This window comes from Panthera pardus, unplaced genomic scaffold (assembly GCF_024362965.1).
Source record: "Panthera pardus isolate Hobbes unplaced genomic scaffold, ASM2436296v1 HiC_scaffold_12, whole genome shotgun sequence".
NCBI classification, from domain to species: domain Eukaryota; kingdom Metazoa; phylum Chordata; class Mammalia; order Carnivora; family Felidae; genus Panthera; species Panthera pardus.
In genome coordinates, this window is record NW_026526677.1 from 58,969,923 (window position 1) to 58,990,276 (window position 20,354).

The following is a 20,354-nucleotide window of genomic DNA, read 5'->3' on the forward strand; positions in this document are numbered from 1 at the left end:
CAAGTATTCTCAGGCACTCTTTTCAGAAGGTTATTTGCTACTTAAATACAGAGTCTGAAACTTGGTAGCATGGTGTTCTGTCCTCAACAATATAGATCAGAGATTGGCAAACTATTGTCCATGAGCCAAATCCAGCCCTTGACCTGATTCTGTTCAGCCATGAGCTAAGAATCATTTTTATAGATAAATATTTGCCATCAATATGATGAGAGGGAACACTAATTTTGAACCTCATTTCAGCAAATGTTATTCCCCTTAAAAACCCTATTCTTCTCATTAGTAGACCTATATGACAAAATACTGTATTCAATTATTATTATTATTATTATCATTATATTTTAAATTTCAACACTAAAACTTCTGGGAAATTTGTTCTCTCTCTTGTTATAAAACATATAAGGGCTGCCCAAGCCTAAAATATATATTATCTATCCCTTTACAGAAAGTTTGCCAGTTAATGCTCTAGACATTTCCAGATTCATCTCCTGCCATGTCACACCTCATCCTCAGAACACTTGTCGTATATGAATATATGTAGCTCCCCAAATTCATATCTCTCTCTCCATGACCCAGCTGTCCCTTCTGCCTGGAATGTGCCTCCTTTCTGCCTACCTGATTGTTTTGCCTACAAAATCAGACTGATCCTTTAAGGTCCAGCTCAGACACTACCCTCCTTTCTGAAGTCTTTCCTGATCCTTCAAGTCAGACTCAGAAATACTCAGAAAATCTGTGACCTAAGAATTTCATGGTTCTCTTCCCAGAAATTCAGAATGTGTGCATACACAAGGGCAAAATTACCTCTTTTTATTAGCTGAGTGGTACTCAAACCCGTCTGGGATAATGATGATGAGAATAGTTACCATTCATTGAGCACTTACTATGAGCTAGGTACTATGCTAAGTACTGTACATACATCACTCATTCATTTGTTCAATTAATTTCTATTAAGCATCTCCTAAATACCATGCACTAAGCTTGGTGCTAGGGGTGCAATGGTAAATGAGACAGATAAGAGAGTCACAGACTTAATTGAATATTTAGTCTTCCAACAACTTTGCAAGGTAGGTATTATTGGTTCTCTTTCACCAATGAGGGAACAAAATCAGAGAATAGAGGTTAAGTAACTTGCCCAAAGTCATATAGTTAACAAGTGGTGAGTAGAATCTGAACAAAAGGCCCCAGATAAAGCTAGACATCTAAGAGGAGCTGAAAATTATTAGTAGGTATTGTACTCTTAAGTGGCCTTCTTTGTTATCTCATTGTTAAAGACCTTGAGGAAGGAATATATAGTTCCTAACCTCTTCCCTTCCCAATGGAACTAACTCTGGGCTTTTGACACAGTGCACAGGTACACCTCCAGGAAGTGGTCCCTGATTCAGATTGAGTCAGACACCCCCCCTTTCCTCTATGTCCTCTCGTTATCTTGTGCATATTTCTACTATTGAACATACTACCAACACTATAACTTTCTTAATAGGTTTCTCTCACTAGACCAGGAACTTTTAGGACAGGTACTATGTGTAATTCACTTGTGTACCCAGGTCCTAATGTGGTGCTTGATAAGTGACAGAAGTTTGCTGAGTGAATAAATGAAAGACTTTCATTGGTAGCCTACTCTATTCCATTCTCTCAGTGATAACAATAAACGTGGCCGGGGCTTACTGTGATGGGTGAGAGTGTTACCTCCCCCTCTCTTCATCACGACTCTCGAAGTGCAATTGTCTCCATTTTACGGATGAGAAAACTAAAGACTTTCTCAGTGTCACAAAGATTTTTAAGTTACACAGAAATGATTCAAACCCAGTTTTAGGGGCGCCTGGGTGGCTCAGTTGGTTAAGCATCTGACTTTGGCTCAGGTCATGATCTCACGGCTCGTGAGTTCAAGCCCTGTGTTGAGCTCTGTCTGTGCTGACAGCTCAGAGCCTAGAGCCTGCTTTGGATTCTGTGTCTTCGGCTCTCTCTGCCCCTCCCCCGCTTGCACTCTGTCTCTCTCTCAAAAATAAGTGAAGATTAAAAAAAATATTTTAGGGGCGCCTGGGTGGCTCAGTCGGTTAAGCGTCTGACTTCAGCTCCGGTCATGATCTCACAGTTTGTGAGTTCGAGCCCCGTGTCGGCTCTGTCTGTGCTGACCTCTTAGAGCCTGGAGCCTGCTTCAGATTCTGTGTCTCCCTCTCTCTCTGCCCCTCCCCCACTTGCATTCTGTCTCCCCCTCTCTCCAAAATAAATAAACATTACAAAATAAAAATAAATTAAAATAAACTAAAAAAACATTTATTAATTTTTTTTTAAACCCAGTTTTAATGGTCAGCAAATCCTTCACAGGACACCAGGATGCTTCCCAGGACTCATCCCACCATCCCATCCGTGAATCTTCCAACAGAAGTAACCAGCCCTTATTGTGACTCTAGAGAACTCTGGCCCCTGATTTGAAAGCTCAGCAGGCCCTGCCTGGTACTTTAGATACTTGCATCCATGTTACCTGCCTCACAAGATGGCAAGCTCCTGTGAGCGGGCACTGTGTGCTCCGCACATTAAATCCTAGCCCATAGATGCAGCCTTTTGCATGCTCTGAAGATGCCGCATTGAACTTGGAATAAAAATAATATTAAGCGCACTGCATTATGATTATGATAGTATGATCAAATAAATCCAACCTAATTCCCTGCTTTTACAGTATAAGCCTCTTTCACAATGGACTAAAAGCTCTGAAGGATAGGAGGGATTTAGAAGGAAGATGGGAGGAGGGCAAGAGAGAAAACCGAGCAGAATCCAGCCGTGGTTACATGTGGGGCTTGTCAAGGCCCAGCTCAGTCTGTGATTCGGCTAGATCACCTGCTTGGACCCCCCCTGATTTTAATGTGTAACCAAAACGGAGAACCTCCAGGAAAAAGCATCAGGTGTGTGTGGGGAGCAGTGGGCAAAAATGCTGGAAACAGCAGATAGCTCGGATCCTTGAAGGCCTTGACTGCAGTCCGAGGTACTGGGCGTTGCCCTGGAGGGGAAGGGAATCCCCCTTACCCTAGTTTTCATCTTTAAAGAGAGAGAGATATTCACTTTAAAGTCATTATGAAGTCTAAATAAAAAGATATGTTAAAGCAATTGGCACGGAGTAAGCACTCGGCAAGTGAGGTCGAAATTCAATGATGTCTCTGTTCTCGCTAATGTGCTCCAACTTTGCTTTCTACCATTGTCTATCTTACATCTGCTACGATGGTTTAAGAGAACAGTTCTTACAGGCTAAGATGATTGTAAAAAGGCACTCCAGGATATGCCACAACATCAGCTGACTTTTTGAAGTCACTGTACAAAATAGACAGTGACCACAGGGAACAGCACAGTGGAGGAGGTGGTGTTTCCAGGAGGCACTTATGGTGGGTTTTGTGGCTTGGGGCCTGGGCCCAATTTTCCCACCAGAAGAGGTTACACCAGGCTTGGTCCTACAAAACCTCTTCGTTCAGCTTGGAAACAAATACACATCAACAATGGGCTGTGCTAGGACAGCGAGGATGGGGAAGAGTACTAGAGTGTTTTCTATATGTGTGGGATAGCTCCTGCAGGGGACACAGAGGCCAGAGGCAGGGGAGGTGGGAAGTTGGGACGATGGTGGGGCCTATGCTCTCACTCTCAGATGGGGCGACACACAGACACCAGTGGTCCATCCTTGACTGACTCTTCTCCTGCCTACACCTGCTGCATCAGTGCATGTTGAGCCCTGGCCTCAACATTCTCTTCTTCTCACCCTCTTTATTCCCCACCCACCCTGAAGTCTGTGGGTTTGATCCTCACAGCTCCGGGTCCAGAGCTTTTCCATTCTGCCTTTTCTCTTGAGCATCAAACCTAGATCTCCATTTTCTTGGTTTGTATTTTTTTTAAAAAAAATTCTTTGTTGAGGTATAACAAACAAAGAATAAAGACCAAAAATCTTAATTTTTCGCATGTATAGATCCACATACCCAGCACCCAAATCAAGATATAGAACAATTCCAATATCTCAGATGTTCCCTTGTGCTCCTTCTCAACCTGTTACACAACCTACCCTCAGAGATCACCACTATTTTGACTTTCACCATCACTTCCTTTGACTGTGTTTGATATTCATACAAATGGAATCATTCAATAAGTGCACTTGTCTCTGTTCCTTTCATCCATCATTATATCTGTGAGATATATCCTTATTATAGAGGATTGCAGTGATCTTACTTCTCATATAACACTGGTCCTCATCAGGGGCAAGTTTTCCCCCTGCAGGGGGCTATTGGCAATATCTGGAAGCATTTTGATTATCACAACTTAGCAAGGGTGAGGGTGCAGTGGGGAATGCTACTGCACGGAGTGGATAGAGGCCAGGGATGCTACAATGCACAGGATAGCTCCTCACAACAAAGAATTATCTGGTCCAAAATATCATTAAGAAACTCTGTGTTTGGTTTCCTATAGCTGCTAAGTTGAATTACCACAAACTGAATGGCTGAAAACAATGCAAATGTATTATCTTTTCTTTAAGTTTATTTATTTATTTTGAGAGCGAGAGAGAGAGAGGCAGAAAGAGAGGGAGAGAGAGAATCCCAAGCAGGCTCCATGCTGTCAGCATCGAGCCCAATGCGGGATTCTATCTCACAAACCAGGAGATCATGACCTGAGCCAAAATCAAGGTGGATGTTTAACCAACTGAGCCACCCAAGTGCCCCCAAATGTATTATCTTATAGTTCTAAATTAAAAAGTCTGTAATGGGTCTCACTGGAAAAGATCAAGGTGTCAGCAGAAGCAAGGTGTTCCTTCTGAAGCCTCCAGGACAGAATCCATCTTGCTGCCTTTTCCAGACAAAGTCTGTGTCTTTTAACAGTCTAAAAACCTAAAGGCAGACAAGTGGGTACTAAGCTCTGACAGGGAAGTAATAGCACCATTTCTGAAGGGCTCCTATAAAGATTCTAGGAGAAAATGTATCTAAGATTTCTAGCAGCCTGCTAGGCACATAGTAGTCACTCAATTAGCTACTATTATTATTTCTAATGGTGAAAACTAGCATCTTTAGTAAACATCAAGAGAATTTTTTGGGAGCACAAGCTGGTGCAGCCACTCTGGAAAACAGTATTGAGGTTCCTCAAAAAACTAAAAATAGAACTACCCTATGACCCAGCAATTGCACTACTAGGCATTTATCCACGGGATACAGGTGTGCTGTTTTGAAGGGACACATGCACCCCGATGTTTATAGCAGCACTATCAACAATAGCCAAAGTATGGAAACAGCCCAAATGTCCATCGATGGATGAATGGATAAAGAAGATGTGGTATACATATACAATGGAGTATTACTCAAAAATCAAAAAGAATGAAATCTCGCCATTTGCAACTACATATATGGAACTGGAGGGTATTATGCTAAGTGAAATTAGTCAGTCAGAGAAAGACAAAAATCATATGACTTCACTTCTATGAGGACTTTAAGAGACAAAACAGATGAACATAAGGGAAGAGAAACAAAAATAATATAAAAACAGGGAGGGGGACAAAACAGAAGAGACTCTGAAATATGGAGAACAAACTGAGGGTTACTAGAGGGGTTGTGGGAGAGGGGATGGGCTAAATGGGTAAGGGGCATTAAGGAATCTACTCCTGCAATCATTGTTGCACTATATTCTAACTAATTTGCATGTAAATTTTAAAACATAAAAAATAAAATTAAAAAAAAAACAAAAAAACAAAAAAAAGAGAATTTTTAGTTTGTTGGTTGAGGTCAACAATTTTCTTCATTTAGTAGAGAATTAGAAGCTCACCTGTTAGCATTTATACAACCGATAGAACTTGTAAAGCCAAAGTTGCGTTGATTATAGACATGGCTATAATCTTATGGACAATTTATTTTAATCTTAGTGAACATTGACTGGAATATTTCAGTTTTGCATCTGGGAAATTGAGTGATTCTTAGTGATTATAGACTTAGATTTAGAACTATCACTGGCTTGACTTTTTTTTTTTTTTAACATTCATATATGCCATGTTTTTCCCCCTAAGAGAGCAACCAAGAATTGCCTGTATCTTATCTCCTCTCCTCTTTGTGGGTTAGTCTCAGTCAACATTATAGCTCTGAGAGTTAACTGCACAAGATCAACCAGTGATCTAGTAAAATGCTTTGTACACAGTAATTCCTCAGTAAAAATTTCCAAATAGGCATAAGGCATTGCTGAGTTAGGTACTCAATGTGGTTTCTGTAGTAAGTTTCTGTTCTGGTCCCCTCTGATTACTCCTTCTTTGTCTTTTTCATGGTTATTCCTTCTGCTGTCAGTACTTTACCCACCCCCACACCCAACCCCGCCAAATTCTTATATCCCTCAGGGCTCCATTCTCTGATGGCTAATTTTCTATACTCCCTCTTTGGAGATGATATAAATATGTATGCAAACATTCCAAATTTAAAAAAGCAAACCAAATTCAGCATCATAAAATACATTTTTATACAAGTAGAATTTATCTCAGGAATGCAAAGATGGTTCAATATCAGAACAATCTATTAACAGATTCAAAAAGAAAATCATCTCAGCTGATGCAGAAAAAGCATTCAACAAAATTCAATACCAATCCACATTTTTAGAAACCCTTAGTAAACTACGATAAAGAGAAATTTCTTAACCTGATATGAAGCTATCTCATAAAAACACAGAGCAAACCTCACGCTTAACAATAAAACTTTAGAAGCATTTCCACATCTCAAGACAAAGATGCCTGTTTTCACCTACTGTCAAAACCACACCCTGTCTCCTCACCAATGTAGCTGTACACACACACACACACACACACACACACACACATACACCACACAACACAGAAATATTGGAAAGGAAGACAATAAATTGGTATTTGCTAAAAACATACATTATCTCCACAGATAGTCCAAGAAGTCCGAGAGGGTCTACAGACAAAACTAATTACAGAGTGTGATAAGGTTGCTGAATACAAGATCAACATCCAAAAATTAATACATATGAAGAATAAAAAATTAGAAAATGTAATAAAATATATAAATAAAATATAATCTTCATAATAGAAAGAATAATTTAAAATATCTTTGACAGGGGCGCCTGGGTGGCTCAGTTGGTTAAGCGACCGACTTTGGCTCAGGTCATGATCTCGCAGTTTGTGAGTTCGAGCCCCCCTGTCGGGCTCTGTTGCTGACAGCTCAGAGCCTGGAGCCTACTTCAGATTCTATGTCTCCCCCTCTCTCTACCCCTCCCCTGCTCATGTTCTGTGTCTCTCTGTCTCTCAATAATAAATAAACATTAAAAAAAAATTTTAATATCTTTGACAAAAAGAAAAGATGTTGGTGTGGCATTAACTCAGAACAACAGAATAGAAAAGAGATCTCAGAAATATATCCAAGCATAAGGGACCTTTATATGATAGGGGAGATTCATGGAGATATTAGCGATGAAAAGTTGAACTTAAAAAGGATATTGGGATTAATGAGTTTCCGTATGGGAAAAAAGAAAATTGGAACCCTACCTCATTCCATACATAAAGTTAAAATCCAGTTATATTGTTAAAGACTTAAATATAGAACAATAAAACTTAAAAATGTGTGTGTGTGAGACACTTGTGGAGAAAATTACAAACTGTAAACGAAGGACATAAAAGACTTAAATAAATGGCAAGCAACACCATGTTTGTATATGAGAAAGCTAATAATTTAAAGGCAGCAAATGTCTGCAAGCAATATTTTCCCAAGTAAAGCTTGAAGTTCACCTGTATCAAAATTAGGTGATACTAGACTGCTTGTTAAACTGTAGTTTCTTAGGCTCTACTTTAAACCTACTGAATCAGTATGTCTGAGGATGAGGCCCAGGAATCTGCATTTTAGGAAATTTGCCAGATCATTCTTTGGTACACTAAATTTTTTATTTTTTTTTCAACTTTTTTTTTTTTATTTATTTTTGGGACAGAGAGAGACAGAGCATGAACGGGGGAGGGGCAGAGAGAGAGGGAGACACAGAATCGGAAACAGGCTCCAGGCTCCAAGCCATCAGCCCAGAGCCTGACGCGGGGCTCGAACTCACGGACCGCGAGATCGTGACCTGGCTGAAGTCGGACGCTTAACCGACTGCGCCACCCAGGCGCCCCAGGTACACTAAATTTTGAGAACCCTTGCCTTTGGGAAGTAGGTCATGACCTGAATTACACATTAGAATCACCTGGGACCATTTTTAAACTATTCAGATGCCCAAGCCACACCCCAGACCAATTAAATCGGCATTTCTGGGCAAGGCACCTGTGCATCAGCATTTTTTAAGCTCTCCAGTGATGCCAATGTGCAGTCAAGGTTGAGGACCACTGCCCTGGTCCTCAGGGTGAAGGTACATCAGGTCTGTTCAGTTTGCTGCCTGTCCTCATTTGAACATTTACTTCTAGTGCTAACCTAGTAGAAATTGGATTTTATCCTGATCAAGGCAGGTACAACTCCTTACATAAAGGTTTTAACTTATTCATTTGGTATCCCCAGCCCTCTATCTGATACATAGCAGGGGCTTGGTGGTCATTTTTTTTTTTTTTTTGAAATAAATCCAACTAAATAAAGCTGAATGAAATGAATCAATGTGTAGATGGAAAAAATGTTCACCAAACTCTAAATATTCTACTGGATTCAACAAATCTGCATGGCACCTAGACACAGTGTTACACTGTGAGAGGTAGAGAGGTGAACCAAATACAGCCCTTCTCTCCAAGTGTTTGTGATCTGGTGGAAGGGGCAGATATGGAAAACAGCATCTTATAATCAAGCAGACAATGAGAAGTGTGCAAAGTATAAAAAGGGAATACAAGAAAAATTAGTTCTGAACGGCAAAGCCTGGAAGGTCTCCTTAAAGATTCAGCATCTGAGATTGGCCTCGAAGTATTGCTGAGACTTACCCAGGAAGAAATTAGGGAAATGGACAATTGCCCTAGAAGCGCAGGGCAGTTCTGCCAGCGGGAGCCACGTCAGACGGGCCTTTCTCTAACCTTCATGGGAGACTGTAGGGCAGATACTAAAGGTTCCTTTTCTTTCTGACTTCCTTGTTGCTACTCTCATTTGTCAAATACTTTGCCTCTGGTTTATTAATTCTACCTCCTGGTGCCTCAGCTGATTTCTTCCAGGAAAAGTTTCTCATTAGCATTTCTATGGGGAGCACCTGCCACCCCATCTATCCCTATTAACTGATGTCGAGGGCAATGGGGTTGACTGAGAGGGGAATTTTAATCCCCTCCTCATGACTCATCTCTTTTCTAATTGAGAATGCTAGGTCTAAAGTCACAAACGGCTGCCTCGTGAAATCCATCCTTAATATTAAAAATGATAACAGAGGCATGCTTTCCCGATTTTATAATATCATCTATGTCATATGAGTGTACTAAAGACTAATCAACTTCTTGATTGTGAATAATGAACGACATCTGAGATAGCACTTAATGCAAAAATCCCAGGCTAGTGTGGATAGGTTATGAATTAGATGAACTAGTTGAATTCAGAAGTTTCCTCAAAATCATAGCGTCAAAGACATACGATGTTATCTACTAACTGAATAGTGTAGGAGAAAACCAATTAGTATGTATATGGCTCTGCGTGCTGAATATATATTTTACATTATACACCAGAATGGTAAGCTGATGGATTATGTGTCTTTAAGCAAACTGCTCGCATTCATGTCATGTGACAGATGTCACTTGGAAAGCCCATGAGATGAACTAGTCACCATGGTGTAAGCCACCATGATTTATGTAGAGTGGCAGAAGAAAAGGGTTTGTAAATCAAATTATCTCTGAAATGGAACCCAACTTGGCTTCTAATAAGGCAATGTAAGACTCATCTCTGCCAGCCATGGGGCGTACTTAAATTCAGGAGATATTCGGAATCATAGCAAGGAAAAGAACATGAGGCCATAGGGAAGGAATATCAATGTTCCACATAAGCCTACAATTTCCAGGCATCTTTTTTCTCTGTGGTATATCTGATTAATTGCTTATCTTATTTCTTCATATCTACTTTCACTCAAAGTGCATTTATCTATGACTGGTCAATTTTTCTTCTGAAACAAAAAAAACAATGTTAAATTTCACATCAAATCTGTCATGCACTTAAATTGTCCATTAAGGAAATTGATGTCTCTTAGCAACACTCATTCTCTTAATGCTTCAAAACCCTCCTGATTATACAGCAAAATGGAACTGCTGGCCCAAAAGTCACATGCATAATTAAATTTTACAGAAGACCCAAATGAGAAAAATAATTTTTTTGAGGTGCTTAGAGATTTTTTTTTGATAGGTTGGTGGAGTTCTGATAGTCACTAAAATAATCATTCTCACCAGCTGCAAGAGCACAGCCTTCCCCCATTCAATCCCATCACTTGCAGTATGAGTATATTTCTAAGTATTTTTTTAATGTTTCTTTATTTTAGAGAGAGAGACAGAGTGAGAGCGGGGGAGGAGCAGAGAGAGAGAGGGAGACACAGAACTCAAAGCAGGCTCCAGGCTCTGAGCTGTCAGCACAGAGCCCGATGTGGGGCTCGAACTCACGAATGGCGAGATCGTGACTTGGGCCAAAGTCGGACGCTTAACCGACTGAGCCGCCCAGGCAGCCCTGAGTATATTTCTAACTGTAAAGCCTGCCATGTTTGCTGTACAGGTATGGTAGGGTTTTGTGGGGAAGAGGCCAGATGGAACAAAGGTACAGGCCAAAATATTTGGAGGGTTGTATCTGAAGGGTAGGTCATTCCCTGACTGTCTAGCCAATAATCCATGAACAAAGCGAGTCCGACTACCTTGGAAACATAAACTGAGGAGGATCACCAAAGGAGATTTGAGAATTTGGGATCTCTCTTGATTGGCCTTGACTCCGTGGAGGTGAGGAGGGGTAGTTCCTCTGAGGAAGCGAGGTGGGTGTTAAAGTTCCACCCACCTCAGGGTAGTAGGATGGGAGTAGGAAGATGAGGAGACCAGATCCAAAATCTGTGATGTCGGGCCAATCGCAGGGCTCTCGGGGAATGAAGCGGGGCCCGCCTGGTAAACAAGAAAGCCAGGACAGAGTCGCAATACTACATCTTGGCTTTGTTGTTTATGCTCCTTGTCTATTTGCTCCCTTCCTTTCTTTTGGACCGTCTCTTGGTAGTAGCATGAAGAAATTGTGAAAATTCCACTCCTGATGGCTAGGAGCCAAGGAAAACAATCTTGCCTGACCGAAGCCATGAAAAAAAAAAGTAGTGCACTCCTGGGGGACCACTGTGGTCGTGATAACAATAAACCAAGAGAGAAATGCCAAGTGGGAGGTGGAATTCAGGAAGATGGATTAGGAGCCAAATATTAGCTGCCCCCTCTTATTGGAGAATGCTTTCCAGAGTCAAAATCTGGGAGGGAGAGGACTTTTGTCTAAAAAGGAAGGATATCTATCTATACTATGCTTCGCTCAGGATATGAGGGAGTGGTCGTTACGTTCATTGGAGAAAGACATCAGTCCGACATGAGGCTACATATAGTGTCTTGGCAAAAGGTACTAACTCTGCAGTCCCCCCAACCACAGTCTCCTGCAGGAAGCAGGCAACTGGCTGTGGCATTGATGAAGGACCCCATAAGCCACATTTTGAACACCGCTAGCTCATTTATTCATCATGCACATCTGTTTCCCCAGAGACCCTACAGCCCAATATTACATGTTCAGAGTCAAATGTGATCTGTTAGCTTCTTGATCTGGGTTAAAACATTAGGGCAGGATGGAGAACTAAGCACTCACAAATACATATTATTGGATATACGAAGGGTGAGAAAGCAAGTTGGAAGGGCTGAGGCTGCAGCCGAAGGAGAATTCTAGAAGGATGGAGAAAGGGAGAGGGTATGAGAGACGGAGGGAGGGAGGGAGAGAGGCAGAAAGACACACACACACACACACACACACACACACACACACACACACACACACAGAGAGAGAGAGGGAAAATGGATAGGCCCTTTCTTGGAGGCATTCATTTACAGGGAATTTAAATGTGCTAAAGAAGGGCTTCTCAGTGGTAGCAGAATGAGCAACACAACTGGAGAAGATAAAGGGAAAGGAGAAAGGAAATACATCAACAGGGGAAAAGGCTGGAGGTACCTAGAGAGTGGAAATCAGGATAACGAGGCGTCATGCACAGGTTGTAATGGAACTAAGACATTGATTTCACCTACGATGTGCCAGGCATAATTCTCCTCCTCAGCATCTCATGTAATCCTCACGATGTCTAGTGCGGTACCAGGCATATAGTAGGCGCTCAAAAATATGTCGAATATTAATGTTTAATAATTGAACAAGCAATTCTAAGAGAACAGCCTATCATCAATCGCATCTTACAAGAACCGAAGGCCCAGAAAGGTAAAGAAATGTGCTCAGTGTGTCACAGCTACTAAGAGGAGGAAGGAATCTGACTTCAAAAGCCTGATGTAGAAGGAGGAGGATGATTTCCAAGAGCCCTGCCGGGATTCTGGAAAAGGGTGTGGTGCTTGGATGTCTCCCGGGGACTGAGAGAGGGAGGGAAGAATGAAAGGCCAAGTGGACTGGGCTACGGAGGAGGGGGACTGGGCATTTGGAAAGAGTTCTTCTTCTAGGAGGATGGGGCCCTGCGGGAAGGCACCAAGGCCAGCGGGCAGCAGCTCAGCCAGCAAGGGGCAGCATCCAGGCGAATGCAGCTGGTGAGGTGGGTGGGGCAGAAGGGCACAACCTGTGAAGAAACAGCAAAGGGTCTCTGTTGAGCAGGCAGGGATCTGAGGTGGGGGGAAAAGTGGCTAAAGTGGTATAGGGAAAGACTGGGCAGGCCGGGATGGATAGCGCTAACAGCCTTCCCATAAGAAAGCAGAAAGAAGCCAGCCCTGGAAGGGTGTCTGGGATGCGGCTGGGGCGAGGGTGTGGTCTGGAAGGGGAGGGGCTGCGTGTGCGGCCTGCGATGCAGAAAACGAGCCTCGGCCTGGCAGCTTTCGGGAAAGGGTAAGGGTGTCTTGTCGCCTGCGCCGAGGCCCGCGTCTCACCTGTAGGAGCTGCTCACCGCGCTCGCCACCTCCTCGCGGATTTGCCTGTTGAGGGCGTCCGCCGCTGCACGCCCCTTGCCACCCTCGGGGACAGCGGCCTGGACCTGGGCCTGGGCTGCGGGCAGCGGCGTCTGCTCCGGCCCCTGCCCCTCGGCGCGACGCAGCATCCAGGCGGGCCCGGGCTTCCTGCGTGTGTCGCGCTCATCGGCACCGGAGGGCTTTCCGGCTGCGAGGCCACCCGCTCCGCCAGGGGTCGCCTCCTGCTCCTGGGCCTCGGCGGCGGCCTGCGCGGGCCAGCGCTCCTGGCTCTGCGGCCGGCGCTTGGACGCCCCGAGAATTGGCACCGAAGCCTGGGAGGTCGCGGGGATCTGCACGGGCTTGGGAATCCACGGGTGGTCTCCGCGGCGCGGCAGCGGCCAGGCGCGGAAGTCCTTCTGGTACTGGGTCTCGCGCTCGAAGGGCGCGTCGGAAGGCTGGTACTCGCTGCGCGGCCGGCAGCTCGGCTCGGGCCGCTGCACCTTCCAGGCGCGGTAGTCCTGACGCATCACCGAGTCCGCGGGGCCCGCGCTGGAGGCGGAGCCGGAGGCCGGGCCGGGGCCGGGCCCGCTCCGGCCGGGGGCAGCCGCCGCCTCGCGTTCGCCGCTAGGCCCCGGCGCCGGCCCCGTTGCCCGGGCAACTGCATCCAACTCGCCCTGGGCCGGCTGCGTCTCTATGGCGACCGCCCGCGCCGAGGGGGGTGCGTGCGCCGGCTGCGCCTGCTGCTGCGGCGGCGGCGGCTGCGGCGGGGCGCTCGGGGCCTCGGTGGCCTCCGAGTACTTGGTGAAAACCAGCGGCACAGCGATGTCCGCCTTGTCCAGCTGGTTCCAGAAGCGGGCGATGCAGCAGGCCCGCGTGATGCACGGCCACGCCATGATGCTAGCTGCAAAGCTGGCCCTCCCTCTTTCTTTTTTGTGGTTCTAAAGCAAGTCTCTAATCTTACTTCAGTCCCTTGGCCCTCGACCAGTCGCTAATCTGGTTCCCACTGTTTTTCCCTCGGTGGCCTGAGCTACCTCGGTCTCCTCCCTCGGAGAGCACCCAGGAAGGTCAAGCTATCACTGAGATAAAGTCCATAAAGTCCCCCGATTACCGGCTGCAAACGCCTCCGGGAGCCGCCTGCAAAGGTCTTGGGAGAGCTGTCGGCTGCGGGCACCGATGGTTGAGACACAAGGCGTTCCCGAGTCCCCGGGCGAGGGCGTCTGGGTCGCGCCCCTCCCTGCTGTGGCGGCGGCGCGCAGACCCCGGCCAAGCGAGGCGACGCGAGGCGAGGTGGCTGCGGGCTTAAGCCATGGCGTAGAGGAAAGGCCGAGGAGTGTGGCTTTCGGGTCCACGAACGAGGCTCTATTTTCCTACTCCGAGGCGTCCCGTCGCAGCCGGCCACCTAGCAGGCAGGGCTCGGAGGCGATCACCTCCAGCGGAGACCGAGCATTGCTGCAGCAGCTGCTCCCAATGATGCTGCAGCCACTGCCGCTGCCGTCTCTGCTGCAGGGAAGCGGCCCCACCCTTATCTACGGCTCGGCAGGGGGAAAAAAAATCCAGGAAAGATGCTGAGAGAAAGCGCGCTGCAGAAAAAAATCACCTGCTGTCGTCAGCGCGCGCTGCTGGGAGCTCGCCCTCGCTCTTTCCCCTCCCCCCTCGGCTCTGGCAGCTCCTCCCTCCTCAGCTCCTAGGCAACAGCAGAATCTGGGGCCTAGGTGGGTTCTAGTCCCAGCCTGGTGACTGACGTGCTGTCCTCATGCCGGTCGCCTCCCCTCCGGGAGCCTGAGGCTCCTGTTTTGTAAAATAGGGCCAATCGCGGAGGTGGGGGGATTCGGTTTTTAAAATATGAAGGATATCCCTAGTGAAATGTCTGTCCCAGAATAGATGCTTTTTAAAGAGAAAGCTGGTGTTATTGGCCAGTTACTAGGCGGGATTGGCTAGTAACTCGGTTTGGCTGACTCCTGATCCAAGCACTTGCTAGTCATGCACAAACCTTGTTCAGATGTGTGGGGATGTGAGTCCCCAGGCTGGTGGTGCGGTAGCCGTTCCTTTTTTAGAGGTCTTTTAGGGGAAAGGTGTCTTAGAGCTGCCCAAGAGCTACCAGCCCCTATTCAGCCCAGGGACCACACTGGGGAGAGACATGGAAAAGAACATTCCTGGAAGGGACCTAAGTGTGGAGATTGGGGGCAGAAAGGAAACAAGGGGACAGACTCCTAGGGCAGGGTGGGTCCTGATGCAAAGGGACATTCTGGCATGTTCCTGACCCCTGGCTTTTGCTCTTCCTCTACCTAAGAGGCACGGTAGATCTTGGAGTTAGTCAGGCTTGATTAAGCTCTGACACTTACTATCCGTGTCACTTGGGCAAGTTGGATCATCCCTGGGCCTCAGTAGCTTCATTTATAGAATGGAGGAAATGATAGTTACCTCCAAGTGATTTGCTGAAGATAGTTAAGGTCTCAGAGTGGAAGCTTTGAGTCAAATCAAATCCACAGTGATTCAAATTCTGGCTTTTACATTCCTTAGCTGTACGGCCATGGACATATCACTGCACCTTTATGGTCTTTTATCTGTGAACAGGGGTACCAATTCTGAACTTGCAAGATTGTTGTGAGAATTAAAATGAGATATATATATATATATATATATATATATATATATATATATATATCTCCATGCTCAGCACAGAGCCTTATGTGGGGCTCCATCCCATGACTGTGAGATCATGACCTGAGCCAAAATCAAGAGTTGGACACTTAACCGACTGAGCAACCTGGACATCCCTAAAATGAGATATTGCACTAAAAATGCTTACCACAACATCTGGCATACAGCAATGGCTCAGTGAGTGGTAGCTATTGGTAGTCAAAGGACCCACCCAGGAAACCCTAGGTGGAGCTTCCCAAGCAGGCCAGCCACTTGGACATCTTCTCCAGGAAGACCTCTTGTTTTTCTAAGTACTTTGGCCTCTTCTTCATGGCCCCCCATTTATGTCTCCTATACTGTGTTCTACTGTCTATCCCTAGCAACATTCACTGGTCTTCATCTCTGCTTCTCTCCAAGATAGGTAGAGTTTTCAGCATCAAGTAAGCTGGGGCATTGGTGTTTCTGGGGAAGGAAGTCACTTATGTGTTTAGATTGGGAACTGACTGCAAAACGCAGCTGGTCTGTGTGTGTGTGTGTGTGTGTGTGTGTGTGTGTGTGTGTGTGTTTTAACCTTAGAATCAAACAGGATGAGAAGACAACTCTGATTAATCAATTACCTGTTGAACTTCCTCCTACTTGGGTCTTTGTCTTTTTATGATTTGATTTGAGTTCCGCAAATAATATGGTGCCTGGCACTGTTTTCCAGTCATTAGGAAATACATTTTTATAAACAACATAATCTGGTCTGACCCCCAGTTCTGCAGAACTCCCTGGGATTTGGTGCGTGTCTTTCCAATAATGATTTTCAAAGGGATTGGAAACTGGCAGGGGCTACTGAGAGTCATTGAGACTTTACTCTGCTTTCATTTAACAAGTCTAGTCTCCTGATGTCCACTCTGTGCCTTGGGCATTGTGGAACACAAACGAATTCTAGCTCCGAGGGAGCCCTCAATTAGAGGGGTGTGTTATGGGAGGACTGGGAGACAGACAAAATAAACAATTAGCAAGCAGTATGGTCAGCGTAACAGAGGTTCATTCATAAGGTGCTGAATGTATGACTAAGGAGAGATGAGTAGAAGCTCTCCTATCAGTATTGTAAGTAAGAGTATTCCAGGCAACTTCATCGTCAATATCACCTTCCACCTTCATTCATTTGGATTTTTAAACCACATTCAATGGTACAACTTTCTTGAACCATCCAGTACCTGATAGGATAGATAAATCTAATGGTTACCTGTTTCTGTTGCTTGCTCAGCATCCATTCTGATGACAGCAGCACCTCATTATTTGTCTGTTGGGGACCACTTCTTTCTGACTTTCAGTTCCCATGGTTGGCATAGGATTAACCCTACTTGATCCACCTTCCAGAGATGACTATGTGACCCACCCCTATTTACCAGGGCACTGCATCCCCATGGCCAAAGTGACTAGTTTATGATGGACATGTGATCCCCACTGGAGCAATTAGAGGAAATCCTAGACTTCAGTTGGAACTATTTGTAAGGAGCCACTCTCTCTCTCTCTCTCTCTCTCTCTTTTTACTGGAATTGCTAAAATGAGAGACCATTAGGATAATGTTGTTAGTGACCATCTTTGCCATCACTGGGGGAGCAGGGAGCCTGCTTGCCCAAGGTTGAAGCAAACACAGAGAAAGTTAGAAGAGGACACAGGATTCTGCTGATGCCTATGAAGACTGCAACTTACTTCCCAAAGCCCATTCTCACCTTCTTCCCATAACAGAAGCCTCCAAGTTTTAGGTGGGCTCTTGGTCACCCAGCAAAAGACTACATTTCCCAGGCTCCTTTGCAACAAAGAGCAATCATAGGTACTTGCAAGTCACTTCCTTAAAAGAAGTTGCTTGTGTTCAGTTTCATCTTTCTCCCTTCCCATAGGGTAGAGTGTGGACATGGTAGAGGTGAACTATCATCTAGGTAGTTGAGATGATTATGATATGGTGGTTAAGAACATTCTGGTGCCAGGATTTAACCCTAGGTAGGGGAGGGTAGAAGAAGCAGATAGAAGAAAACTATCTGGGGTGACCTCATAGGATGGAGCTGCCTAACAGCCTTAGACCACTTCATTGCTTCTGGAATGTTACGTGAGAAAGAAATAACACTTCTCTCTTGTCTGAACCACTGCTTTGAAGGTGTCTATTTTAGTATATTAGTCATTTGAGGATCTGGCCATGCTTAAACTAACTTGAGGAATAAGAAAACAGCATGGAACTAAAATGCTGGAGAATAATATCACGTCTGATGGGAGGGAGTGATCAGATTTCAAGTATTCTAAAGTCCTTTTATGTTTGTAAGGAGAGATACTGATTAAATCATTAACCTAAAATGGTTGTCAACTTAAAAATGCACATTAAAAGAAAGAAACGGAGTGGGGGGTACCTGGGTGGCTCAGTCAGTTAAGCATCCGACTTTGGCTCAGGTCATGATCCTGCAGTTTGTGATTTTGGGCCCCACATCAGGCTCCGCACTGACAGTGCAGAGCCACTTGGGATTCTCTCCCTCTCTCTTTACTCCTCTCCCACTAGCACACTCTCTATCTCTCTCAAAATAAATAAATAAACTTAAAAAATAAATAAAATAAATAAAAGTAAAAGAAAGAAAAGAATATAGAAAACTTCATCAAGAGCAGAAAAAGGGTAAAAATTAGCAAAGAAGAAACATGGCAAATAGCAAATACAATATAAAGTGGTAGAAATATTTTTAAATATATTAGTGATTGAGGTAAATGTAAATAATCAAAATTTTCTGGTTACAAGACAGAGAATGTCAGATTGGAGAAAAACACAAAACAAAGCAAAAGGCGACCAGACATTGTTTTCAAGAGACATAATTAAAACATACTGACATAAACATGGGGGGAAACCTGATGGGAAAAGATATAGTAAAAACATACTAACCAAAAGGAAGTTGTACAATTATATTACAATTAAACAAAGAAACAATGCTTCTAAATTGACTCATGAGTTTAAAAAGAAATTAGAGGGGCTCCTGGGTGGCTCAGTTGCTTAAGCATCCGACTTCAGCTCAGGTCATGATCTCACGGTCTGTGAGTTCGAGCCCCACATCGGGCTCTGTGCTGACAGCTCAGAGCCTGGAGCCTGCTTTGGATTCTGTGTCTCCCTCTCTCTCTACCCCTCCCCCACTTGCACTCTGTCTCTCTCTCTCAAAAAAAAATAAATATTAAAAAATTTTTTTCAAAAGAAATTATAACGGATACTAGAAAATAATCAGAACTGAAAGAAAATGAAAACACTGCATATCAAAGTTTATGGGCTGCAGCTAAAAACAATATTCACAGAGAAATTTATAACCTAAATACATACTTTAGAAACAAATACTATTAAAAAATACTCTAGTGATTAAATTCAAGAAGTTAGAGACAGTACAGAACAAACCAAAGAAAGGAGAAGGGGGAAAAAAATAAAGAAAATAGCAAGGTAATTAAATATGTAATGACCATACATTGGAGACTGTCAAAAAATCCAAAAGCTTCTTCCTTAACATAAACAAATCTCTGACAGGCTTATCCAGAAACAAAAACAAACAAGCAAAAAAGAAGTCACACACCAACAATTTTTAGGATTGTAACAGGAAAGACAGTTGCAAATATAGCAGATATTTAAAGAATGGTTGGCCAGAATTACTCTTAGCTGATAAATTTGAAAAAACTTACGCAGTAGCTAATTTCCAGGCTTGCCTACAATTGTCTGGACTTCCTGGTGGCCACAGCTTTGTGAAGTCCTCTCCCACATTGACTAGAGCTGACCTGTGTAACCAGTAGGATATCATGAAAATGATGGCATGTGACTTTCAAAACTGGGTCAAAAAAGACTGTGGTTTCACTTTGTTCTCTCTTGGATCACTCACTCTGGGGGAGCCAGTCCCATACTGTGATGATACCCAAGCAACTCCATGGAGAGCTCCACATGGTGAGGAACTGAGGCCTCACCCTCTCAGCCATATGAGTGACCCAAATTAGGAGGGAATCTTCTAGACTCACTCAAAGGTTCAAAGGATGGCGACCCTGGCTGACATCTTGACTGCAACTTCATGGGAGACCTTGAACCCAAAGCACCCAGCTCGTCATTCCTGACTAGGAATCCAGGAATCTGACCACAGAAACTATGTGAGATAAATATTTCTTGTTATTGAAAGTGCTAAGTTTGGGGGTAATTTATTTTTTTTTTTTAAATTTTTTTTTCAACGTTTTTTATTTATTTTTGGGACAGAGAGAGACACAGCATGAGCGGGGGAGGGGCAGAGAGAGAGGGAGACACAGAATCGGAAACAGGCTCCAGGCTCCGAGCCATCAGCCCAGAGCCTGACGCGGGGCTCGAACTCACGGACTCACGGACCGCAAGATCGTGACCTGGCTGAAGTCGGACGCTTAACCGACTGCGCCACCCAGGCGCCCCGGGGGGGGGGGGTAATTTATTTTAACTGAGTTATATGTATTTATTTTAAGTAGACTTTATTTTTTAGAGAAGTTTTAGGTTCACAGCAAAATGGAGCAGAGACTACAGAGAGTTCTCATTTCCCCTCCTCCCACACCCACACAGCTTCCCTCACTGTCAACAACCTATCCCAGAATGGTACATTTATTATGATTGGTGAGCCCACATTGATGCTACATCACCCAAAGTCCACAGTCTACATTAGGCTTT

General features: G+C 44.5%; 1 protein-coding gene across 1 annotated transcript in view; it reads right to left on the reverse strand.

Annotated features, from left to right (window-relative positions):
* The window catches only part of MAP6 (microtubule associated protein 6), a 76,811-nt gene extending 62,121 nt beyond the window's left edge, over positions 1–14,690 (reverse strand). Inside the window, exon 1 of the mRNA XM_019449863.2 lies at positions 13,019–14,690. Coding sequence (XP_019305408.1) covers positions 13,019–13,929 — 911 coding nt within the window. The 5' untranslated portion in view covers positions 13,930–14,690. The remainder of the gene's footprint in view (positions 1–13,018) is intronic.
* Between the last annotated feature and the right edge of the window lie 5,664 nt (positions 14,691–20,354).